The following is a 26,296-nucleotide window of genomic DNA, read 5'->3' as shown; positions in this document are numbered from 1 at the left end:
AACTTTTTAGTCCGCAGCTCCAAGGTATGACCGGTTCCAGCAACCATCGCCAGCGTTTGGTTTACATGGTGCGTGAATACCTAGGGGCAAGATCAGACTTGGACACCTTCCCCACCGAAAATCCTCTGGCATACTGGGTCTTGAGGATGGATCACTGGCCAGAGCTTGCACAGTACGCAATTGAGCTACTGGCTTGCCCTGCATCCAGCGTTCTTTCAGAATGCACATTCAGTGCTGCTGGAGGCTTTGTGACCGATCACAGGGTGCGTCTCTCCACTGACTCCGTTGATCAACTGACCTTCATAAAAATGAATCAGGCTTGGATCAACACCAGCTACCAAGCACCTGATGCAGATGTAACTGAATATTTTTTTTTAAATGACAGATCCCTTGGAGACTGCCTATGCTGATGCTGAGTGACTGTCCTGTTATGCTGCTGACTGAATATCCTTTTCCTCCTCACTGATCTTGCTGATAGCTAGTAAGAATTTTTGTTTCTGGGCTCCGCCACCAGTGCCCAAGGCCCAATGTGTCTGCCCCTGTTTAACAGGGGCGTCTAATAACAATTTTTAATGCAATACTTTGCATGTGGCTCTTTTCTGCGCTCCAATTACAGTATCTGAGGGGTTGCAGTGTTGTGTTGTGCCTAAGGCCCAATGTATCTGCCCCTGTTTAACAGGGGCGTCTAATAACAATTTGTGATGCAATACTTTGCATGTGGCTCTTTGCTGCGCTCCAATTACAGTATCTGTGAGGGGTTTCAGTGTTGTGACACCGCCACCAGTGCCTAAGGCCCAATTTTTCTGCCCCTGTTCTATTAATTTTCTTTGTTTGATTATTTTCTAATTTGAGTTCATTCTAGCTTTCTCCTACGTTATCATAGTGTCATGTTTATTTTCCTGTACTAAATACTCATCATTGTCAATGTAAACACCACAAATCTAGATTTGTTCTTTTAGGCAGCATTGATATAATAAGAAGCCAGACATTGTTGAGTATCCAAAAATATTGTATCACACTTAAAATGTGTCATTTTCATTTTTTTTTTAAATATCGTAATAGAAATTGTTTATTTTTTTATTTATTTTTTTAAGAACTATATTTTTGCTTTTAAATACTTTTTTTTATTTTTTTTAAACCCTCCCCAGAACATCAATAAGATTCTTCAGGTTTTGGTCCACCTTTCTGTTGTTCTTTATGATCTTCTCGAGGGCGAGGATTGTGTCCTCTATTTGTGCCCTGCAGGACATTATCTCCCCAATTAGCACCTGGGCACTGTAGGTGTGTCAGGGGATGCCTACGCAGGCATCTGAGTACTGGGTAACAGGTCAATGGGCTGCACTAACGGAAATAGGCACCAAGATAGTGAAAAAATATGTTTATTAAAGGTTAAGCACACGTGTAAAACAATCATAGAAAACCCCCAAGACGAGCAAGCATGACACAGCAAACCACAAACCACCAGAACTAGTGAGCGAATATATACAAGAAATCAGAGCGTATCTAACAGGTAATGCAGGGATGAGAGACGAGCAAGTCCAAGGTTCAAGCCGGGGGTCAAGGATAGGAGAGAGCAGCAAAGTCCGAAGGTACAAGCCAGGGTTAATAAGCGACAAGGGGGAAACAGAGTCCAGGCAGGGCAGGGAGCGAATCAGGAACAGGTTGGCTACAGCTATCAGGCAGGGAACAGGCTGACAAGGAAAATACTGAAGCCCTGAACTCCAGTTTAGGGCGGGCTTAAATACCTGTGCAAATACAAATTGGGAGACACCTGCTGGTGGCCACCAGAACTGCACCCCTGTTACTAGAGGGAACAGTGCCACCAGCAGGTGACCAAAGTCATGACACAGATCATGACAAGGTGTCTAAGCCGCCACCAACAGCTCGTACACCTGAAATTTGGGAAAAAAACATGTATTAAAATTATGCAGGCCTACATGTATTACCTGAAGCTGTGCTGTATGACACTGACCTGATGTGGTGGCATTTTGCACTTCCTGCACATCCGGCGAGGGTGGGGCTTGGCACTCTGTGGGGTTGGTCGGCTCCACTGCTGCAGCTTGATTGCGGCCTATGAGATTGTAAAAAAAGGGATAGATGAATCAAAAAGATTAGAGGCCTGAAAGAGGAATATCAATCATTCTTTTTAAAAAGTGTGGTACAATTGTCTGTTTTTACAATCCTTCTAAGCTTAACACAGGATTATCCATTACCAAAGCTGCTGCATTTCTCTATCTTTGGCCAAGTTTCCTACATGGGAAAACAACAAGTATACACTGGATCACCTCTGTGTGACATGCTAACTAGGTTGTTCTTGTGACCAACACTCAGTGCCGATCCTGACCTCCCTGGGGCCTCAAGCAAAATGACATGGCACATTAAAAATGAGAAGTGGGGGGCGCTGACGACAGTGACATGTCACATTAAAGAAAGTTGAGAAGTGGGGGGAGGGGGTGTTCTGCTGTCGGAAATTACATCTTACATTAAATTGAGAAGCAAGGGGTGCTGACTTCTTGCCTCTTCTCCCATGCAGCCAGCGAGTTGAGAAGCAAGGTGAGGGGGCGAAAAGTACTTCTTACTAGGCGGGGCCTCTAGTTATTTGGGGGGCCCTTGGCAGCTTTGCGGGGCCCTAAGCGGCTTGCATAGTGAGCCTAAAGGGCGGATCGGCCATGCCAACCATTGTGCTACTGAGTCCATATGTGTAATCAACTGCTGTGCTGAGCATACTCTCCTTTTACTGTATATTGACTTAAGTTGGATTATTTAAATCTAGTTAATAACACATCTACATTAACCACTTGGGATCCGCGCGCCATCTATTGACGGCTACAGCGCGGATCCCAAAAGCCAGAGCGCCGTCAATTGACGGCCGCCCCTTTGGGCGGTCCCCGCGCGCGCTCCAGAGCGCGCAGCGGGGAAATTTTGTTTTGGCCGTGTCCCTTGGACACAGCCAATTAGAGATCGCCGCAAACGGCCAATCAGAGTGGCCGTTTGCGATGCGATCTGGGCGGCCAATGAGAGGAGATCTCAAATGTAAACATATGAGATCATCTCTCATTGCCGCCTCTCCCTCCTCACACAGAGACAGCGTGTGAGGAGAGAGAAGTGAGTGAAAATCGTTACAGAGTTACAGTGTTACAGTTTTACAGTGCCTGCCATCCATCCCAGTCCCATCCACCAGTGCCATCCATCCCAGTGCCATCCATCCCAGTGCCATCCATCCCAGTGCCATCCATCCCAGTGCAATCCATTCCCAGTGCAATCCATCCCAGTGCCATCCCAGTGCCGCCAATCAGTTCCCACCTGTGCTGCCAATCAGTGCCCGCCTGTGTGCCAATCAGTGCCCGCCTGTGCCGCCAATCAGTGCCTGCCTGTGCCGCCAATCAGTGCCTGCCTGTGCCGCCAATCAGTGCCCGCCTGTGCCGCCAATCAGTGCCCACCTGTGCCGCCAATCAGTGCCCACCTGTGCCGCCAATCAGTGCCCACCTGTGCCGCCAATCAGTGCCCGCCTGTGCCGCCAATCAGTACCTGCCTGTGCCGCCAATCAGTGCCTGCCTGTGCCGCCAATCAGTGCCCACCTGTGCCGCCAATCAGTGCCCGCCTGTGCCGCCAATCAGTGCCCATCTGTGCCGCCAATCAGTGCCCGCCTGTGCCGCCAATCGGTACCCGCCTGTGCCGCCAATCGGTACCCGCCTGAGCCGCCAATCAGTGCCTGCCTGTGCCGCCAATCAGTGCCCACCTGTGCCGCCAATCAGTGACCGCCTGTGCCGCCAATCAGTGCCCGCCTGTGCCGCCAATCGGTACCCGCCTGAGCCGCCAATCGGTAACCGCCTGAGCCGCCAATCAGTGCCTGCCTGTGCCGCCAATCAGTGCCCACCTGTGCCGCCAATCAGTGCCCGCCTGTGCCGCCAATCAGTGCCCATCTGTGCCGCCAATCAGTGCCCATCTGTGCCGCCAATCAGTGCCCGCCTGTGCCGCCAATCGGTACCTGCCTGAGCCGCCAATCGGTACCCGCCTGAGCCACCAATCGGTACCCGCCTGTGCAGCCAATCGGTACCCGCCTGAGCCGCCAATCAGTGCTGCCAATCAGTGCCCACCTGTGCTGCCAATCAGTGCCCACCTGTGCTGCCAATCAGTGCCCATCAGTGAAGGTTTAGCACACACCAGCAAAATGTCCAAAAGGTCCTATTCCCTTCAGGAGGCTTTCCAAATAATTTCTGCCCCCGACGAGAGCAACGTGGAGCTCTCTCTTTCAGAGTCCCTTTCCAACTCCGATTCGGAGTTTGACGTCGCTTATGAGCCAGCCATCAGTAGCGCAACACTGAGTGACTCAGAGGAGGAAGATAGCCGGTCGGCTAAACGAAGGCGTGAGGAGGCAGTGCCATCCACCAGCACCGCAGTGCCATCTGCCAGCACCGCAGTGCCATCTGCCAGCACCGCAGTGCCATCTGCCAGCACCGCCGTGCCATCTGCCAGCACTGCAGTGCCTCGGCAACAAACTTCCAGGACCCATGCCAGCCTTCCCTATGCCCTTCAGAACCCCTTGTGGCTTCCTGCTACTTCAGGAGAAGCCAACATTCCCCCTTTCACGGCCCAGCCAGGAATCCAAGTGAACACGGAGAATTTTACCCCACTCGATTATTTTAACCTCATGTTTACAGAGGACATGCTATCCGAAATTGTGGCCCAGTGCAAGCAATTTATTGAAAACAATCCCACGTCCTACTATGCCCGTCCCTTCCAGTGGAGAGACCTTACGTTGGACGAGTTCAAAAAATTTTTAGGCCTCACATTTTGTATGGGACTCAACCCAAAAAACACTTCACGTGCCTTTTGGTCCAAAAACCCGATCTACCACATGCCCATCTTCTCCACCATAATGCCCAGAGCCCGATACTTCACCATCATGAGATTCCTGCATTTTAACGACAATACCCAGTGCCATCCCTGAAATCACCCAGAACATGACAGGCTTTTCAAAATCCGGCCCTTACTCAATTATTTTTCCGAGAAATTCCCCCAATTGTACACCCCGGACCAACACATCTGTGTGGATGAGTCCCTTATCAAATTTAGTGGCAGACTCCAAATAAAACAATTCATGCCCAGCAAAAGAGCCCGCTATGGTGTGAAGGTCTACAAATTGTGTGACCGAGTCACAGGATACCTGTATGCCTACAGAGTATACGAAGGCAAGGACACCCAGATCAATCCCCCTAATTGCCCAGACTACTTGGGATCAAGTGGCAAAATTGTTTGGGAACTAATCAACCCCCTATTAGACAAAGGATACCATCTATACGTAGATAATTTCTACACCTCTCTTCCCCTGTTCCACAACCTGCACCGGAAGCAGACGCCAGCATGTGGCACCGTCAGAAACAACAGGAAAGGCTTTCCTCAAAGCCTGGTGAACAAAAAGTTGAAAAGAGGAGAATCAGCAAGTCTGCGTAACAATGCGGTTTTGGCGGTGAAGTGGAAGGACAGAAGGGATGTCTATATGCTATCTACTATCCACAATGACACCATTGTTGAAACCCGCAGAAGGCGTGGCACCACCATCCGAAAGCCCACTTGCATCCAGGACTATAATTTGTTTATGGGGGGGGTCGACTTTAATGACCAGATGCTTGAGCCCTATCTTGCCACAAGAAGAACGTACCTTTGGTACAAAAAAGTTGCCATTTATTTTTTTCAATTGGCCATATACAATTCTTTTGTAATATACCGCAACTCCACCCAAAACCCCAAACGCTTCCTTGGCTACCAAGAGGACCTTATCACTGCCCTTATTTTCCACAACGATGCACCCCAAACCATCCGATCTGATGTTTTAAGTCGTCTCGCCGAGCGTCATTTTCCCGATAAAGTCCCTCCCACAGAAACAGGCCGACGACGTAAAAAAAAATGCAAGGTATGCGCCAGTGAAGGAGTCAGACGAGACATAGCTTACCATTGTGCCGATTGTCCTTCCAAACCAGGCCTCTGTATAATTGACTGTTTTCGCCGTTACCACACCAAACTAAAGTATTAATCCTCCGTTCCTGCCTTCACACACCTTCACACCCCTTATGCCACCGCCGGCTTGTTTTTTGACCACGATTCTGCCTAACGATTTTGTAATGCCTCTGCCCGATTTGGAATTGACCCTGGACTGTTTTTTCGACCATTCTTCTGCCTAACGATTCTGTACTGCCTCTGCCTGATCTGGAACTGACCTCGGACTGTTTGACCATGTTTTTGCCTGCCTCATGGACTGATCTTGTACCCTGCTACTGGACTAGTGGGAACACAGGGGTCTCACATATGTGAGGGGCGCCAGAAAAGTTTTTCTGGATGAAGAAAACTTTTTCGTTTTCTCATCCTAGATTAGGGTCTGGTTGCCCGGAGGCTTCAAAGAGATTTGGGTGGGAGAAGCCTCTACCCCTGTCCCCATTCTGTCCTGAACGAGGCCCTACTTCTGCCTGCTGCCTGTAGGACCTATGCCATCATGCCTCTGCCTGTTGCATGAACTGACCACCTGCACTAACCCTGACGGGACAGTATCCCTGCCTGGACGTTGCTGACCAAGTCCCTGCCTGCTGCCTGGACCAGTGCTATCCTGCTGTAGAACTGCGCTACTATTACCACAGGTAATCTTTTGTTTACGCTTTGCTCAGCATAATGTATTTTGAGGTGTAATTCTTGGTATGTGCATACTATGTGTCTCTGGAACACCTGACGGTGTTCCTTGCATGTTGGATCTCTGTATGTGGTCAGGCTATGTAGAAGTCTCACACACGTGGTATTGTTGTACTCAGGAGGAGTAGCAGAATGTATTTTGGGGTGTAATTTTTGCTATCTAAATGCTATGTGTTGGAAATATCTTAGAAACATACAACTTTGTGTAAAAAAAATGAGTTTTCATTTTTCTTCCACATGTTCCAAAAACTTCTGGAAAAAAATGAACCATTCAAAAGACTCATTATGCCTCATAGATTATACGTTGGGGTGTTAGCTTTCCAAAATGGGGTCAGTGTGTTGGTAATTCCATTGTCCTGGTGTTCCAGGGCCTTCAAAAGTGTAATAGGTAGTCAACTAGTTAGATGTGCAATTTATGCTCCTAAAACCCCTGATGGCGCTTCCTGCATGTTGGGCCTCTGTATGTGGCCAGGCAGTAAAAAAGTCTCACACATGGGGTATCATTTTACTCAGGAGGAGTAGCAGAATGTATTTTGGGGTGTAATTTTTGATATGTACATGCTATGTGTTGGAAATATCTTATCAATGGACAACTTTGTGTAAAAAAAATGCGTTTTCATTTTTTTTCCACATTTTCCAAAAACTGCTGGAAAAAAATAAACCGTTCAAAAGACTCATTATGCCTCATAGATTATACGTTGGGGTATTAGCTTTCCAAAATGGGGTCACTTTGTGGGTAATTCCATTGTCCTGGTGTTCCAGGGCCTTCAAAAGTGTAATAGGTAGTCAACTAGTTAGATGTGCAATTTATGCTCCTAAAACCCCCGATGGCGCTTCCTGCATGTTGGGCCTCCGTATGTGGCCAGGCAGTGAAAAAGTCTCACACATGGGGTATCGTTTTACTCAGGAGGAGTAGCAGAATGTATTTTGGGGTGTCATTTGTGGTATGTACATGCTATGTGTTGGAAATATCTTATCAATGGACAACTTTGTGTAAAAAAAATGCGTTTTCATTTTTTTTCCACATTTTCCAAAAACTGCTGGAAAAAAATAAACCGTTCAAAAGACTCATTATGCCTCATAGATTATACGTTGGGGTATTAGCTTTCCAAAATGGGGTCACTTTGTGGGTAATTCCATTGTCCTGGTGTTCCAGGGCCTTCAAAAGTGTAATAGGTAGTCAACTAGTTAGATGTGCAATTTATGCTCCTAAAACCCCCGATGGTGCTTCCTGCATGTTGGGCCTCCGTATGTGGCCAGGCAGTGAAAAAGTCTCACACATGGGGTATCGTTTTACTCAGGAGGAGTAGCAGAATGTATTTTGGGGTGTCATTTGTGGTATGCACATGCCATGTGAGAGAAATAAGCTATTACAATGACAATTTTGAGAAATTTTTTAAATGAAAAATAAAAATCTTTATTTTGCAAAGTATTGTGGGAAAAAAAACACAACTTCAAATAACTCACCATGCCTCTTAATAAATACCTTGGAATGTCTACTTTCCAAAAAGGGGTTATTTTGGGGGCATTTGTACTTTCCTGGCTTGTTAGGGTCCCAAGAAATGAGATAGGCCTTCAGTACATCAGGTGTGATCAGATGTGACAATTTTTTATGATTTGCACTATAGCTTGTAGACTCTAAAACTTTCACACAGACCAAATAATTTCCAAAAATGTTGGGTTATTTTTATCAAAGACATGTAGCAGTATAAATTGTGGCCAAAATTTATGAAGAAATATTAATAATTTGCAAAATTTTATCACAGAAACTAAGAAAAAATCATTTTTTTTCCAAATTTTCGGTCTTTTTTCATTAATAGCGCAAAAAATAAAAAACCCAGAGGTGATCAAATACCACCAAAAGAAAGCTCTATTTGTGGGAAAAAAAGGACAAAAAAATCATTTGGGTACAGTGTTGCATGACTGAGTAATTGTCTTTCAAAGTGTGACAGCGCTGAAAGCTGAAAATTGCTCTGGGCAGGAGGGGTGTTTAAGTGCCCAGTAAGCAAGTGGTTAAATAAAAAATTGGTCTCACATAAAAAGATCTTAAATAGAATGAACAACCAATTATTATGCCCACAAACATGAACCTTGAAACATCTATTCTTGAACTGTATATATACACAACCTGAAATAAAAAGCACATGCCGCTAAATTATAAAAACAAATATTCAGAGTACACATGAAAATTACTTACGTCTTCTGAGGACTCTTCGAATTCTCTCCAGCTGCTCCAGCTCTCGTAGTTTCAAATCAGACCATCTCTTGCGCAACTGCTCCCTGGACCTCTGCACCCCGAATTTTGCATGGAGAGTCCTCTGTACCTTCTCCATGATCTGGGCCTTGAGTTTATTGGGGTTCTTGTAAGGCCCTTTTTTGCCGTCGTAGTCCTCCTTTTTAAGAACAGCCACCATCTCTACCAATCTCGTCGAAGCTCATGTTGATGGCTTTGTACCTCCTGCTCCTCCTGGTGTGTGCCTGGCCTCTCTCCTGCCTGGTTGCAGCTTGCTGTCTCTCCTCCATCATGTCTTCAGACTCTTGCATTGACCAACTGAAAAGGGGCGTGTCAATCACTAGAACGATCGTCATGGGCATGGAAACGTGCGGAGCTTCTCACATGCGCAGTGTATAAAGGGATATTGCGTGAATGAGAACGTCGTTCACAGTCGGTAGAAAACGTCGGAAAAACGATCGTGCAATACGACGATACGAAACTTGATTTTTGGACTTTATGATCAGTGGATGAGTTTGTGGGTTAGATATGGGGAGAAAGCTAAGGCTTCACTGACATTAGGTTTTTTTTGCTAAATTTTGACTTGCAGAAATAATGGAGGCCTTCAGAGAACAGGAGTTCTTCACAGAATTTGTTCAAAGGAGGCCCCAGATGGCAACCCCCTTTTCTCTAGAATTTTTCTTTCCCAAAAAAATAATTTATTGAGCCAAGATCTGGCATTGTAATGGCCCCCCCACCCCTAAAATAATCGACATATTGTTGCCACACAGCACGTGCACTTTGGGGGGCCAAGCCTGTATGGACAGTCTCATGGGCCACCACCACTGGCACATCAGTGGCCTCATCAGGCACAAGTGTCATGTAGTTTGTTGAGGGTCTCTTTAGGAAATTGTGCAATATGCAGGAGCAAAGTATGACATGGTTCTGATTCTACTTAAGAAACCTACAGTCCTTATCTTGTTTGCAACGCCTGTATACTGCTGTTCAAAGTATATAGGGCCAGAAGATCTTGTCAGGGTCGATCCTCGCTATAGGCTCACTATGCAAGCCACTTAGGGCCCCGCAAAGCTGTGAAGGGCCCCCCAAATTACTAGAGGCCCCCGCCTAGTGAGAAGTCATTTTCGCCCCCTCACCCCGCTTCTAAACTCGCTGGCTAAGTCATTTCCGACAGCAGAACACCCCCTCCCCCCGCTTCTCAACTTTCTTTAATATAACATGTCACTGTCGTCAGGCCCCCCCCCCCCCCGCGCTTCTCATTTTTAATGTGCCATGTCATTTTGCTTAGGGCCCCAGGGAGGTCAGGATCGGCACTGGGTCTTGTAATGACCTGGGGGGAGTGTTGGCGGGGAAACTCATGCTATTTTTTTCAATGATTTTTATCCATATTGCAGGGACCAAACATAACATTAAACCCGCTGGCTGTATTAAATTACTTTTTTCTGAGAGTAATCTCATGTTGTGCAGGGACATTTCTAAACATGTGCCACTACTATAGACACCCAGCAGGTACCATATTTAAAGGAATTTTTTTTTCACTTTAAGCATCATTAAAATCGCTGCTCAAGAAAAAACTACAGTTTTTAAAACTTTTTTTTCCATTGATACATGTTCCCTGGGGCAAGACCCGGATTCTCAAAGAAGTTTTCCAACAATAACTTGCATATTGGGCTTTAAAATGAGCACTTTTGAATTCGAACGTTCGAGTCACATAGACTTCAATGGGGTTCTAAATGTTCGCGCGAACGATCGGTCTGTTCGAATGTTCTGGTGCGAACCGAACGCGGGTATGTTCGGCTCATCCCTACCCTCAATATTGCCTTGGATTTTTCCTCTTCTTACCATCCTCAATCCAATGGGCAGACGGAGAGGGTTAATCAGGAGTTAGAGGTTTTTCTTCGTACCTTAGTCTCCGCTCATGACGATTGGTCCTCTCTACTTCCGTGGGCAGAATTTTCTCATAACAATCATGTAAATACCAGTTCCCAGAGAACACCCTTTTTTCTTAGTTTATGGAAGACATCCTCAACTTCCGCTTCCCATGACCTGTTCTCCGGATATCCCAGCTTTGCCTTCAGCTCAGGAGTCCTTCAATTCCATCTGGAGTGACGTTCATGATTTCCTCCAGGCAGCTGCCGACAAATTCAAAGGCTTTGCTGACCGCCGCAGGCCAGGGGACAAAGTCTGGCTCTCCACCAGGAACATCAAGCTCCGAGTTCCTTCTCTGAAGTTTGCTCCAAGATTCATTGGTCCATATACTATAACGTTTAAACTGAATTCAGTTTGTTTCAAACTTCAGATTCCCAAAAGCCTCAAAATCGCTAACTCCTTCCATGTTTCTCTTCTGAAGCCTTTAGTCTTCAATAAGTTCTCTCGTCCTCTCCCTACCATGGCGCCAGTCTCTGAGGATAATCAGGAATACGAGGTCAGTCAAGTTCTGGATTCCCGACTCTGTAGAGGCGCTCTTCAGTACCTTGTTTATTGGAAAGGCTTTGGCCCTGAGGAGAGGTCTTGGGTCCCTGCATCAGAGGTCTTTGCACCTCGTCTGTTGAAGAAGTTTCATCTGAAGTTCCCCTCTAAACCCGGACCCAGGAGGGGAAGGGGGAGGCCTCGTAAGAGGGAGGGTACTGTCATGGATATGCAATAAAGTCTGGCAGCTTACCTGTTTCCATCTGTTCATTAGAGGCCTGACTCTGTTCTGGTTGCCTTTTTATCACTTCTGCTTCCTGTATGGCCCCACCCAGGCCATCCCAGGAAGTCTATATTAACTGTTGCATTACAGGTCTGCAGTGCTGTTCAACCGTGTTGTTAGCTTAATTTCCTGTCTGCAGTGTGCTACGATTACCTTCCTGTGTACCGTTTTTTGCTCGTCCCTGACTTCTCCTGTTTGCCTGTGATCCTGACCTTTTGCCTGTCCCTCGGTTACCCTTGTCTGCCTGTTGCCCTGACCTCAGCTTACCCATCACTATCGCTTCCTGCTTGATGCTTCCCCTCTCTCCCTGCAGAGCGTGACCTAGGGGATCCCAGGGGTTGCGACCTGGATCCAGCTGCGGCAAAGGTCATCCTCACCACTAGAGGCTCTGGTGAATACAAAGCTGGGTCTTATGCCGCATACACACCATCACTTTATGTGATGAAAAAAAACGACACTTTCTGTGAAGTAAAAAATTACGTTTTTGAAACTTCAATTTTCAAAGACGAAGTTGCCTACACACCATCGTTTTTCTCACAATGTTCTAGCAAAGTGAGGTTACGTTCCACCACGTTTTACCATTGAAGCTCGCTTCATAAGTAGCTTCTGGGCATGCGTGGATGAAAAAACGTCTTAGAAAACTACGTTTTTTGCTACACACGGTCAATTTCTGTGAAGTAAAAAGTGCACTTTTGAAAAACGACACATAAAATTGAAGCATGCTTCAATTTTTTTTGGTCGTTTTTTACAAGACATAAAACGACGTTTTCCCCCACACACAGTCAATTAAAGTGACGTTTTTAAAAACGTCATTTTTTTTCATCACATAAAGTGATGGTGTGTACGCGGCATTAGACTCCGCGCCCTGGGGGATCTTGGGTTCATGCTTCCTCTCTGATAGCAGCAGTCGGCTATAGGGTTCACTACCCTGTGGTGCATCCCTGACCCAACGGGGTGCACTTGTCACCTGGCCACAGGTGACCTGACAAGAGTTAAAGCAGCAAAACAGAAAAAAAAATCTGCAGAACCCAAATACACTATTATGAAAGTATATTTTTATATAACACTCTGCTTCAATCTGTCATTTTGGGGGGCCACTAGTTTATTGCACCAGTTATAAAACTTTTTTTTCAGTAAATTTTGTCACTGTGTGTAGCAGAGGTAACGCAGCGAAAGAGGCAAAAATTCTGCAGTACCCAAATACACTATTATGAAAGTATATTTTTATATAACACCCCGCTTCAATCTGTCGTTTTGGGGGGCCACTGATTTATCGTACCAGTTATAAAACTTTTTTTCCAGTAACGTTTGTCACTGTGTGTAGCAGAGTTAAAGCAGCGAAACAGAAACAAAAAAATCTGCAGTACCCAAATACACCAGTCACAATGCTGCACAGTGCACAATATAAATCCACTATAACATGCTTTCTATGTTAGAAAGTATAGTATAAGCGTATTACACCCCCATATACTGCACACCAAACAATAGTACACCTATAGCAGTCCTTAAAAGGACTTTCGTGGACCTTTTAGCTAGCGATTTGTTTCAATACAGCCTATCCCTGCTCCACACAGCAACCTCTCCCTACACTGACAAAAAGCAAAATGTAAAATGGCCACCAGATCAGGTCTATTTATAAGGAAGGGGGTATGTCCATGTGCTGAAATGTCTCAATTGGCTGTCCTGTACCACCTGATGGATGTATCATGGGTCAAAGTTCTTCTCAATGTAAAATTGCGAACGGCCGCGAATATCGCCAGATGTCCGCCTGTTCGACGAACCGCGAATGAGCAAAGTTCAGCCAATCAGGTTCACCGATTCTGGTTATCGGTAACCTGATTGGCTGAAGCGTCATTGAGGGCGGGAGAGGACATCAAGGGACAAGGAAGCAGAAAAGTAAGTGCATTTTACAGGGCACAGCGGCGACAATGGGCACAGAGGCGACAAAGGGCACAGTGTCATTAATGGGTACAGTGGTGACAAAGGGCACAGTGGCATCAATTAAAGGGCACAGTGACATGCACAGTGGCAACAATGGGCACAGTGGTGACAATGGGCACAGTGGCAACAATTAAAGGTCACAGTGACATGCACAGTGGCAACAATGGGCACAGTGGCGACAATTAAAGGGCACAGTGGTGACAATTGGCACAGTGGCGACAATTGAGGGGCACAGTGGCTGCGTTTGATGGCATGGTACAGTGGTGACAATTGATGGCACAGTGGCTGTGTTTGATGGCATGGCACAGTGACTGCATTTGATGGCATGGCGCAGTTGCTGTGTTTGATGGCATGGCACAGTGACTGCGTTTGATGGCATGGCACAGTGGTGCGAATTGATGGCATAGTGACTGCATTGGATGGCATGGCACAGTCATGACAATTGATGGCACAGTGGCTGCGTTTGATGGCATGGCACAGTGGTGACAATTGATGGCACAGTGGCTGCGTTTGATGGCATGGCACAGTGGTGACAATTGATGGCACAGTGGCTGCATTTGATGGGCACAGTGAGGCTGCAATTTTTTTTTTGCGCCCCCCAAAAAATTTGAGCACCAGCGGCCACTGGTCCTCATCTGACTTTTTTAACTAAGGTGGTTTCAGGATTTCATCTGAATCAAGATATAGCCCTACCGTCTTTTTTCCCAGATCCGCAGTCTGCGGAAGGAAGAGAGTCTACACTCTCTAGATGTTGTAAGAGCGGTAAAAGTTTATCTGCAAGCTACGGCCCAGATACAGAAGACTGATTGTCTGTTTATTCTGCCACAGGGCCCAAGGAAGAGCCAAGCAGCGTCGAAATCTACTATTGCATGTTGGATTCAACAAGTCATTATTCAGGCCTATGGTTTAGAAAAGAAGATTCCTCCTTTTCAGGTGAAAGCGCAATTGACTAGAGCAGTTGGTGCTTCTTGGGCAGTGCATCACCAGGCCTCCATGGCTCAGATCTGTAAGGCTGCTACTTGGTCTTCGGTCCATACATTTACTTAGTTCTACCAGGTAGATGTGAGAGGGTACAAGGATGCCGCCTTCGGGTGTAGTGTACTGCAGGTAGCAGTATAGATCCTCTGGCCCAATGGCAGTCTTATTTCTGATCTGTGTCTCCCTCCCCTCAATTTAAGTATTGCTATGGGACATCCCATTAAGTAAGGCTCTGTGTCCCGTGATGTATGAGCAAGAAAATTGACACTGAGGAATGGACCGGGCTCTGCTGGGGACACTGAGGTATGGACCGGGCTCTGCTGGGGACACCTAGGAATGGACCTGCTCTGCTGGGGACACTGAGAAATGGACCGGGCTCTGCTGGGGACACTGATGTAAGGACTGGGCTCTGCTGAGGGCACCTGATGGCATCTTGTGGCAGGCAACACGCTCAGGGGTCCCACTGATTCTGCATTATGGTGAGTTGAATGATTTCATTCTATATTACAATGTAATAATAGAAATAATGCACTTCCACCATTCTGACACCATAACAACCATGGCGCCATGATGATTAAATCTCTCTCTCTGCCCATTTTTAGCCACGGCACATTTTCCCCTCTTTGTCAGGCCTACAAACGCATGCCCCACCCACATATGGACTCTGCCTATAGGCAAAAAAGTGTCCCTATATTTTTATTTACAATATTGGCAACTATGATAATATGAGGCCTCACTGTGCCCATAAAACGCAGCCTCATTGTGCTAATCATATGCGACCTCACTGTGCCCATAATATGCAGCCTCACTGTGCACGTATTATGCAGCCTCACTGTGCCAATCATATGCAGCCTCACTGTGCCCATAATATGCAGCCTCACTGTGCCCATAATATGCAGCCTCACTGTGCACATATTATGCAGCCTCACTGTGCACATATTATGCAGCCTCACTGTGCCCATATTATGCAGCCTCACTGTGCCCATAATATGCAGCCTGTACAGTATGGAGAGATGTGTATATAGAGGAGGTGGATGTTATTAGTATACAGTATACATAAAGGAAGGTGAATGCGTACAGCAATATATACACCCACCTTCCTTCCTGTATATAGAGACCTTCCTCACTGACTGCAGGTATACATCATCTGTCCTATATAGAGCTATATACACAGTAACAGGACAGATGATGTATATCTGCAGTCACGGTGATGATGGAGGAAGGTCTCCATATACAGGAAGTTTCAAGGTTTTTTTTAATTAAAGCTCTTTAAAGGCCCTATTTCTCCTCTAGGTCACAGGAGTGCACTTTGTTCTGCACTACTGTGACCCATATCCAACTGACATTACTCAGCTGGTCCAGGATCTGGAGGGATCCCAACTTTAATGTAAGGATCCACCCAAATGCCTGATTGTCAGCTGGCTTATTCTCTCATCACGCCACTGAGAGCCTAAGCCAGCTGCTCCCACCCTCTCCACAGCCCAGTGCTCCAGTGAGAGCTGGAGAGGCAGGGCAGAGAGCTGGTGACTGCTCTCTGAAAACCTGAAGTGGGGGATAATTGCAACATTGGATCGATGCTGCTTTCACCTGTGAGTGAGTATGGATGTTAGTTTTTTTTTTTTTCAAAACCTGCACTTGTCTTTGAATTGCTTCAGGACTTTTTTGTATTTACATCCTATTCTTTTACCTCTCTCCCCAGCTTATATTCTGTACACGTGTGTGATGATTAATCTTGGGAATAGGACATAGCATTTATGCTGTTGCTCTAGAGCAGGGGTCAGCAACCCTGCACCCGGCCCACCACCGCTAATTGTCCAGCCCGTCAGTGCCTGTGATTATTTCACCGGAACCCGGCCTACAGACATGTTCGCCGCTGTCCTCTTCATTGGACAGTGGAAAAAGGCTGGTATCACAGGGCTGGATGGGAGTGGGAACTGCTGAAGTTAACTTTTTACATTAAACAGCAGGTTACCGGGTGATCCTAGCAACCAATCATCAGCCTGTTAATGTAAAACGTTAACTTCAGCAGCTGTCGCCCCCATCCAGCCCTGTGATACCAGCTGCTCTCTGCTGTGCTCTACCCCTGTGAAAGGTAGGAGAGTTCTATCTGCACAGTGTGTGTGTTTTTGTGTCCATGGGGTGGGGGTGCAGAGGACACTATGGAGGCAGAGGACAGAGAACACTATGAAGGCAGGGGACACTATGGGGGCAGGGGACACTATGGGGGCAGGGGACACTATGGAGGCAAAGGACACTACAGAGGCAGAGGACACTACGTGGGAGGTGTGCAGGGACACTACGTGGGAGGTGTGGGTACAGTGTTGTATGACCGCAATTGTCATTCAAAGTGTGACAGCTGAAAATTGGTCTGGGCAGGAGGGGGGTTAAAGTGGCCAGTAAGCAAGTGGTTAATGTTGCTGTAGGCCTCTCGGCTTTGGGGGCACAGGAAACTTGCTATGAAGTGAAGGGGGACAGGACACTGCAATGGGGGGACCCTGTTAGAGACCCCATCACACCTGGGGACAAACCCCATCTCCAGACCATGCTGGCTGACATGTTGGGGGAGGAGGTGGTAAAATCTGAAACCACAGCCACATGCTCCCTCAGGGTGAACTGGATTTGTATTAGTGAAGCACCTTAAAGTGAGGTAAACCTGTACGGTTATTACTAGGTTAGGATTATTATTATCTTAATTTATTAGCAGGTGAATGTGGCTCTCCATGCATTCACATATATTGAATCTGGCACTTGAAAAAAGGTTGCTGACCCCCTACCCCCAAAAAAGCTGTCTATGCAGATAAGGGGCATCTTTAGATAAAAAAAACTGTGCAGCCTTGACCATAAATGAATAATGCCCTTGCTATAGGTGTGGGCCATTTATGTACCTTATGAAGCCTGACTGGAAAACTCCTAGGATGTTGCTAAGAGATGCCTATGTATTAATTACTGTTCACCTTCACTAGCTGTTTGGCTACAGTAAGGCTACATATAACTGGCTTCCTATGATATGAGGTTATCTAAATTAGGTTAGTACCCACGTGTTAGCAAGTACTGTATTTTATTGTTCTCTTTCTATCTTTTCAAAAAAGGATCAGTCTCATTGAGTGTGGCCCAGTGAACACAAATTTTATGAAAAAACTCCAAAATGGCGAACCTGGTAATAACCAGCTTCAGAATGTGGACATTGACACCCGTTGCCTTTATGCCCAGTACCTACATCACTGCCAGGCCATCTTTCAAGATGTGGCTCAGGATACAGATGAAATCTTACAGGTATGCTCACCCAAGTTTGATGACTATAGCTACAGACAAGAATGCTTGTCCAAATAGGATTTATTTATTACATTATTTAAAAAGAATAACCATTCTTGTTTCCAGTACTAATTGTATTCTGCCTATCATCCTGACAGTGCAGGATGGGAGAATGAAAATAATTGTTTACTGGACCTGGCACAGATGGCTCTTTAGGGAATGATGTTTTCTATTAACAGTCTTTTTCCAAAATCATTATCTAGGACAAGAAAGGACAAAAGTGACCTGCCACAGCTAGCATGGACTTGCCTCCATCCCTAAATTATATAAATATGTAAAAACAAGGAAATGGTGGGACTTTAGATGAGGCAAGTCTATGCAGTAAATATTAAAGAAATAAAATTGTATTTAATTTGATTAAATTATATTTAGTTTAATGAAGATTGATACAATGTGACAACTGTCCCTTGATGGGGGCAGGGTTTGATCTCTTTGTCATGCAGACACGCCCCACTCACGTCACCTAGTGACGATTGGAGCGTGGACGTGTCCTCTGCATCCCATGTCGTGGCGGAGATGGGCGGATAACCCACTGCGGGCACGGTCCTGTGGGGGGGATTGATCCCCTCCCCACTACGTTTAGGAATGACGTTGACGGGGACCCACCCCCCACCAGAGAAAAGGCGGTCTGGATCAGATCTTGTCCCTTTATCTCTCTCTCTATTTTAACTATTGCATCCCACTCCTGATAAGTAGCTACAGGCTATGAAACGCATAGAGTCTACAACCTAGGGTGCCCAGATTTTTTTCTTAATCATGGATCTTTCTATGTTTCAAAATGTTACTCTTTGGATATCATGTTTTGAGATGTATTTTGGATGTATGTTGCAACTCTGAATCAACTTTGTTAATTATATTTTTATGATTACCTACATTGATGTTTAATCATGTCTTGTATGACTGTAGCACTAATTTCAATGTTATTATTATTATTATCATTGTTACTATTACAAGTGCTATTATGATTGCTAGTATGATTAATATCAACGCCTATGAATTAGTTAGATGTGTGGGGTGGTCGCGCAATTTACTGAGCGATCGCGGCATCACATTGTATCAATTTTCATTAAGGCTAAACATCATTCAATCAAATTAAATACGATTTTATTTCATATGCAATATACAGTAGGCACCTCCTCTGACAGGAACATAAAATGCATCAAAGACACTTTAAAAGGGAGTCCTTCTGACTAACTAGATAGTTTTAGTGTTTCTTCTGTTTGGGGTTGTTGCGTCACCTGGAACTGGGCTCGAGTCCTGCGGGAACGCATGGGAACGACGTCCCTCCACTTTTTTCACTGTAGGAACGTCGTTCCCGTTGCAGGACTCGAGCCGCCCGTGCCGATCTTTGTCGACCTGAGCAGCGGTGTTGCAAGGCGGGAGCGGGGGAGGGGGCGCTCCGCACCCGGGTGACACCTGGCACAGTGCTGGATTGAGCGAGGCGCCGCAGCTCTCTCCTCCTCCTTCCCTGTGCACTCCAGTTACTTTGCTTTGAAGGGAGGAGGAGAAAGCTTAGTGCTCGGCGCCCGCATGTCTTCCGGGAACTGCAATCCCCTATTATTGTGACAGGCAGGCGGGGAGAGGTGCCGGCTGCCTATCACAATTACCCTCGTCACAGCCGACAGAGTCTAGGCTCCTCCTCTACACCGACAGTACATCCACAACAGGAGGAGGAGCCTAGGAGGAGGGACATCCATGTGGAGAAAGCCACATGACAGACAGCGCGTCTAAGGTCTGTAAATGTGGGGAGGGGAGAGATATTACTATACTCACAATGGGCAGATATACAGGGGGGGCTACATTAGGGGCATTAGTAATTACACAGGGGGGGTTACATTAGGGGGATTACACAGGGGGGGTGTTACATTAGGGGCATTACACAGGGGGGTGTTACATTAGGGGGATTCCACGGGGGGTTACATTAGGGTGGATTTCAGGGGGGGGTTACATTAGGGGGATTACACAGGGGAAGTTACATCAGGGGGGTTACACAGGGGGGGGGTTACATTAGGGGGATTACACAGGGGGGGGTTACATTAGGGGGGTTACATCAGGGGGATTACACAGGGGGAGTTACATCAGGGGGGGTTACATCAGGGGGGTTACATTAGGGGGATTACATCAGGGGGGTTACATTAGGGGGATTACACAGGGGGAGTTACATCAGGGGGATTACATTAGGGGGATTACACAGGGGGAGTTACATCAGGGGGATTACACAGGGGGAGTTACATCAGGGGGGCTACATTAGGGGGATTACATCAGGGGGGTTACATTAGGGGGATTACACAGGGGGGGTTACATTAGGGGGGTTACATCAGGGGGATTACATTAGGGGGATTACACAGGGGGAGTTACATCAGGGGGATTACATTAGGGGGATTACACAGGGGGAGTTACATCAGGGGGATTACACAGGGGGAGTTACATCAGGGGGGTTACATTAGGGGGATTACATCAGGGGGGTTACATTAGGGGGGTTACATTAGGGGGGTTACACAGGGGGAGTTACATCAGGGGGGGTTACATTAGGGGGGTTACATTAGGGGGGTTACATTAGGGGGATTACACAGGGGGAGTTACATCAGGGGGGTTACATCAGGGGGGTTACATCAGGGGGGTTACATCAGGGGGATTACATCAGGGGGGTTACATCAGGGGGATTACACAGGGGGGGTTACATCAGGGGGGTTACACATCAGGGGGATTACACAGGGGGAGTTACATCAGGGGGGTTACATTAGGGGGATTACACAGGGGGGGGTTACATTAGGGGGATTACACAGGGGGGGTTACATTAGGGTGGATTTCAGGGGGGGGGTTACATTAGGGGGATTACACAGGGGAAGTTACATCAGGGGGGTTACACAGGGGGGGGTTACATTAGGGGGATTACACAGGGGGAGTTACATCAGGGGGGTTACATCAGGGGGATTACACAGGGGGGGGTTACATCAGGGGGATTACATCAGGGGGGTTACATCAGGGGGATTACACAGGGGGAGTTACATCAGGGGGGTTACATCAGGGGGATTACACAGGGGGAGTTACATCAGGGGGGTTACATCAGGGGGATTACATCAGGGGGGTTACATTAGGGGGATTACACAGGGGGAGTTACATCAGGGGGGGTTACATTAGGGAGGTTACATCAGGGGGGATTACACAGGGGGAGTTACATCAGGGGGGGTTACATTAGGGGGATTACATCAGGGGGGTTACATTAGGGGGATTACATCAGGGGGGTTACATTAGGGGGATTTGAGGGTATTTACACAGGGAATTTACACTATGGGAGATAAAACTGGGGGAATTTACTGTGGTGGGGGATTTACACTGGACTGCTCAGTCTAAAACTCATGGGTCTATTTTTTGTCCCAGTCCAGGCCTGGGTGACACTATTAAGAAGAAAGTGATATCCGACAGTGATGGTGTCATCCCCATCCGTGACAGTGCATGGATTGGTGCACTGGCATAAACCACAACATTTACAGGGGCCGGTTTGGGGTGTGCATCGTGATCGTGTGCTGCCACCCTGAAACTAGCCTGCCCAGCGCCCTGCAGAGCACTGTGGCAGGCTAGACAGAAGAGAGCCCATTGCACTAGCCTGCCCAGTGTCTACTGCTCTGTTGTGTTCCTGCTATCACTCCGCAGTGGCAGGACAGAGCATTGCGGCAGGCTAGGGGGAGAGCTATACTTATGCTCAGTGACCAGGGGGGAGGGTTGGGGGGGGGTGACACCATATTTTTTTTTTTTGTAAACGGGCACGTTACAATAAATGTTGCACTGTATTTTCTGTGAAATATATATGCATATGAGCGTATCATTTTTTTTTTTTTTGGTGGGGGAGTGGATCTTGGGTGGGAGTTCCCACACTTTTTTCCCCAGGACTTGACCCCTGACCTGGAACCTTTAAGTGGGAAGCCTCTGTTTTTCTGGCTATCATTTTCTTTCACCCTCCCTGTAACGGCACCCCAAATACGAAAGGGGTTAAAGCCATTTAGGATATTCTCTTTCCGAACACAAGGCAACTACCGACACTCCACAGTCAGGCGAACAAGACCCATAAGAATAATTCTCCCCCAGATATGAGACAACGCTCTGTATGAGGTTCAAGGAGGAATGACACTTTATTGAGAAATACAGGCTCTTATATACAATTTAGGATACTGCAGTAACCACAGGAGATATGGGTTGGATCCACCCACATCACGCAATGATTACATAATGAGCCACCAATGCACATTATTCGGAGTGTCAATACATCCCCTAGCAGACAAAATGACCTTTGAGTTCCCTAGACTGGCCGACTCCTAACTTACGATACACATTATCATAAATACACCTTCACACAATTGCAGGGTCAATTAGCCCAATCCACAAAGAGAAGATCTTTAGAAGTTAGTCTGGATTAAATTTACATTACACAGGCAGCCAGGTAGCTGGGGGTGATGACATTAACATCTTTCAATTAACCTGTTGAGTTCAGAATCAACAAACAGTAATTAGTCTTTTACATATATCCTGGAATATATTGTGGATAATTTCTCAGTCATCCTATGCCCCTAGTGGACATAGGATGGTTTTAGACATAAGAGGGTCCGGGGAAGCTGAAACAAGGGTATCTCATACTTTTCAAGAGCTTCTGGGTTTCACGGGCCCTCACGTTACACTCCTGTTTATCAATTCTGCTTCCTTGGAAACAGTTGGTAGGGTCCTCTACTAGATTTCCCTCCAGGACCCCTCCATAGTATGGGAAGGAGGTGGCTTGGTTCCCCTTCTTTTCTGAGAAAGAGCCTCCTTTGGCCATACTTCGCATGAGGGTCAAAGGAGTACACTTTGTTCTGTTGTCCTGTGACCCAGAAACAGCTAACAGTGGACTACAGCCCACTGTCAGCTGACATCACATTGCCACTACAGACTCTGGAGGGATCTTGACAATAATATCTGGATCCACCTAGATGCCTTTCAGGCCCCAGGCCCTTCACAGCCCGGCATTCCAGTGAACACAGGAGGGACAGATCATAGAGAGGTGACTGACAGTCACCGCTCTGTGCTCAGAGTGGACAGAAAACGTGGTCACGTGATCACTCACTTCTTGGGGCTTAGAGTCGACAGACGACAAGTGCCACATGGAATCGATGCTTTAGTAGGTAGGAAAGTATGTGTGTTTATTTTATTTAACCCCTCACACAGAGAGCCACCGCTGCCTTATCTGTGCCAAACAATGCCACCTATCAGTACCCACCAGTGCCCAGCAGTGCTGCCAATCAGTGGCACTGATGATCAGTGCTGCCTATCAGTGCCGTCTAGCAGTGCCAACTATCAGTGACCTTTGGTGCCACCCATTAGTGCCAACCATCAGTGCCACCTCTCAGTGCCGCCTTATCAGTGCCGCCTATCAGTGCCCATCAGTGTAGCCTCATCAGTGCCCATCAATGAAGGAGAAAAATTACCCGTTTTCAAAATTTTATAACAAACTATGAAACTTTTTTCAAAATTTTCAGTCTATTTTCTTTTTTTTTTAGCAAAACAATAAAAATCCCAGTGGTGAGTAAATGCCACCAAAAGAAAGCTCTGAGACAAATTATGAAAATGTAATTTGGATACAGAGTTTCATGACTGTCATTCAAAGTGTTAGAGTGCTGAAAGCTGAAAATTGGTCTGGGCAGGAAGGGGGTTTAACTGCCCAGTAAGCAAGTGGTTAAATACCCTCACTTCTCCTTTAACCCTTTCCCTGCCAGTTTCATACAACCTACAGACCTACCACACTGCTTTCTCCTATTATAAGCTCATGGTCTTATGAGAAATATAACATGAGCTTAAAGTAAAATTGTTCAACAAATGGTGCTAAACAAACTGATAGCTCTAAACAGTGGTTGATAAATCGTGACCCCCTGCCTCTGCCTCTCTGCCCTGCGTCTCCCACCCCTCGACCTTCCTAAAATGCCTCTCTGCCTACACCTACAATGCCCCCTTTGCCTATTCTAATGCTCACTCTCCCTGCCACTGCACTGATCACAGCATCAATCTCCCTCCTCTCGCAAACCCGATCCCCTTGTGACAGCTTAGTCGGCTACCCTCCTCTGCCCTCCCATCGACTTTGGGAGAACGATCTGTTTGGCCAAACAGACTAGACATGTGCATTTCACTTCGTTCTGAATTCAAATTCGGACACATTTTTCATTTTTATCAGAATTCGTATGCATCCGAATTACAAAAGTAACGAATTTAAACAAATACGAAAAAACGCATCGAATCGAATTCGAAAAAATAGAAATTGTTTTTTTTTTAAAAACTACAATAAAATATAAAACAATAAAGAAATAGAATAAAAAAAAAGAATAGAAAAGAATAGAATAGAAGTTCATAAAATGTAATAAAATAGAACATGACAGTCTTCCGAAGTTCGAATAGTATAAATTCGAATTCTAGAATAGATTGGAAAATAATTCAAATTCATGGAAACTGAAATAGAAAAGAATAGAAAAACAATAGAACAGAATAGAATCAATCATAATATATATTATATTTTATTCTATTCTCTTGTTTTTCCTTTCTATTCTTTTCTATTCCAATCTAATCTTTTCTATTCAAATTCATTCTATACTAAATTCAAATTTCTTATTTAATGAAATTGAATTTGAATAGAAAAGATTATAATAGATTCGTTTCATATTAGAATTTGAAAAAAATTTGACCGAAATTTATAAAAAAAGTCGATCAAATCTGAAAAATTTTATTAGATTCGAAAAAATCTACTGCATTCGAAAAAATTCTACTGCATTTGAAATAAATCTACCGAATTAGAAAAAACTTCTGCATTCGAAAAAAATCTACCGAATTAGAAAAAGTAAACTATATATAACAATTTTCCAAAATTTTAATTTCGTATAGAATGAAATTGAATTGGGATAGAAAATATTAGAATAGAATAGAAAATAATAGAAAAGAATAAACTAGAAAAACAATAGAACAGAATAGAATAAAATATAATATTTTATTCACTTTTGTTCTATTGTTTTTCTAGTCTATTCTTTTCTATTATTTTCTATTCAAATCATTTCTATTCTAATTCAAATTCATTCTATAAGAAATTCGAACTTCTGAAGCCATCTTCCGAAATTTGAATTTCGTATAGAATGAATTAGAATAGAAAAGATTACAAAAGAATAGAAAATAATAGGAAAGAATGGCATAGAAATATTATATATATATAAAATCTTTTTTTTTATTCTGTTCTATTGTTTTTCTATGCTATTCTTTTCTATTCTATTCTAATCTTTTCTATTCAAATTCGAATTTCGGAAGATGGCTTCAGAAGTTCGAATTTTGTATAGAATGAATTTGAATAGAAAAGATTTGAATAGAAAAGAATAGACTAAAAAAACACTAGAACAGAACAGAAAATATATAAATATATATATATATATATATATATATATATATATATATATATATATATGAATGAAATGAAACCGAGTTTGAATAGAAAAGAATAGCATATAAAACAAAAGAAAAGAATAGAAAAATAATCTATAAATACATATATATATATATTTTCTATTCTTTTCATATATATATATATATATATATATATATATATATATATATATATATATATATATATATATATATATATATATAAAACACCTTCCGAAATTAGAATTTCGTATAGGATGAAATCGAATTTGAATAGAAAAGATTAGAGTAGAATATAAAAGAATAGCATACAAAAAACAATAAAACAGAACAGAAAATGTGTGTGCTATGTTCTATCTTCCGAAATTCAAATTTTGTATAGAATGAATTTGAATTTGAATACAAAAGATTAGAATAGAAAATAATAGAAAATAATAAACTAGAAAAACATATTATATTATATTTTATTTTATTCTGTTCTATTGTTGTCCAATTCTATTCTATTATTTTCTATTCTATTCTTTTCTATTCCAATTCAAATTCATTCTATACAAAATTCGAATTTCGGAAAACGGTTATATATATATTATATATATATATATAAAAAAACATTTTTCGAAATTCGAATTTCGTATAGAATGAATTTGAATTTGAATAGAAAAGATTAGAATAGAAAATAATAGAAAAAAATTAACTAGAAAACCAATAGAACAGAATAGAATAAAATATAATATATATTTTATTCTATTCTGTTCTATTGTTTATTTTAGGCTATTCTTTTCTACTCTGTTCTAATCTTTTCTATTCGAATTCAAATTCATTGTAGACAAAATTTGAATTTTAGAAAATGGTTGTATATATATTTATTATATTTTTTTCTGTTCAATTGTTTTTCTATGCTATTCTATTCTATTATTTTACATTCTATTCTAATCTTTTCTATTCAAGTTCATTCAATACAAAATTACAATTTCAGAAGATGGTTTATATATATATATATATATATATATATATATATATATATATATATATATATATAT

At 44.3% G+C, this 26,296-nt stretch overlaps 1 protein-coding gene across 1 annotated transcript in view; it reads left to right on the top strand.

Annotated features, from left to right (window-relative positions):
• The window catches only part of HSD17B1 (hydroxysteroid 17-beta dehydrogenase 1), a 384,740-nt gene that overhangs the window by 257,284 nt on the left and 101,160 nt on the right, over positions 1-26,296 (top strand). Inside the window, exon 5 of the mRNA XM_040329791.1 lies at positions 17,612-17,795. Coding sequence (XP_040185725.1) covers positions 17,612-17,795 — 184 coding nt within the window. The remainder of the gene's footprint in view (positions 1-17,611; positions 17,796-26,296) is intronic.

This window comes from Rana temporaria, chromosome 12 (assembly GCF_905171775.1).
Source record: "Rana temporaria chromosome 12, aRanTem1.1, whole genome shotgun sequence".
Lineage (NCBI taxonomy): Eukaryota > Metazoa > Chordata > Amphibia > Anura > Ranidae > Rana > Rana temporaria.
This window is presented reverse-complemented; position numbering and strand designations above follow the sequence as displayed.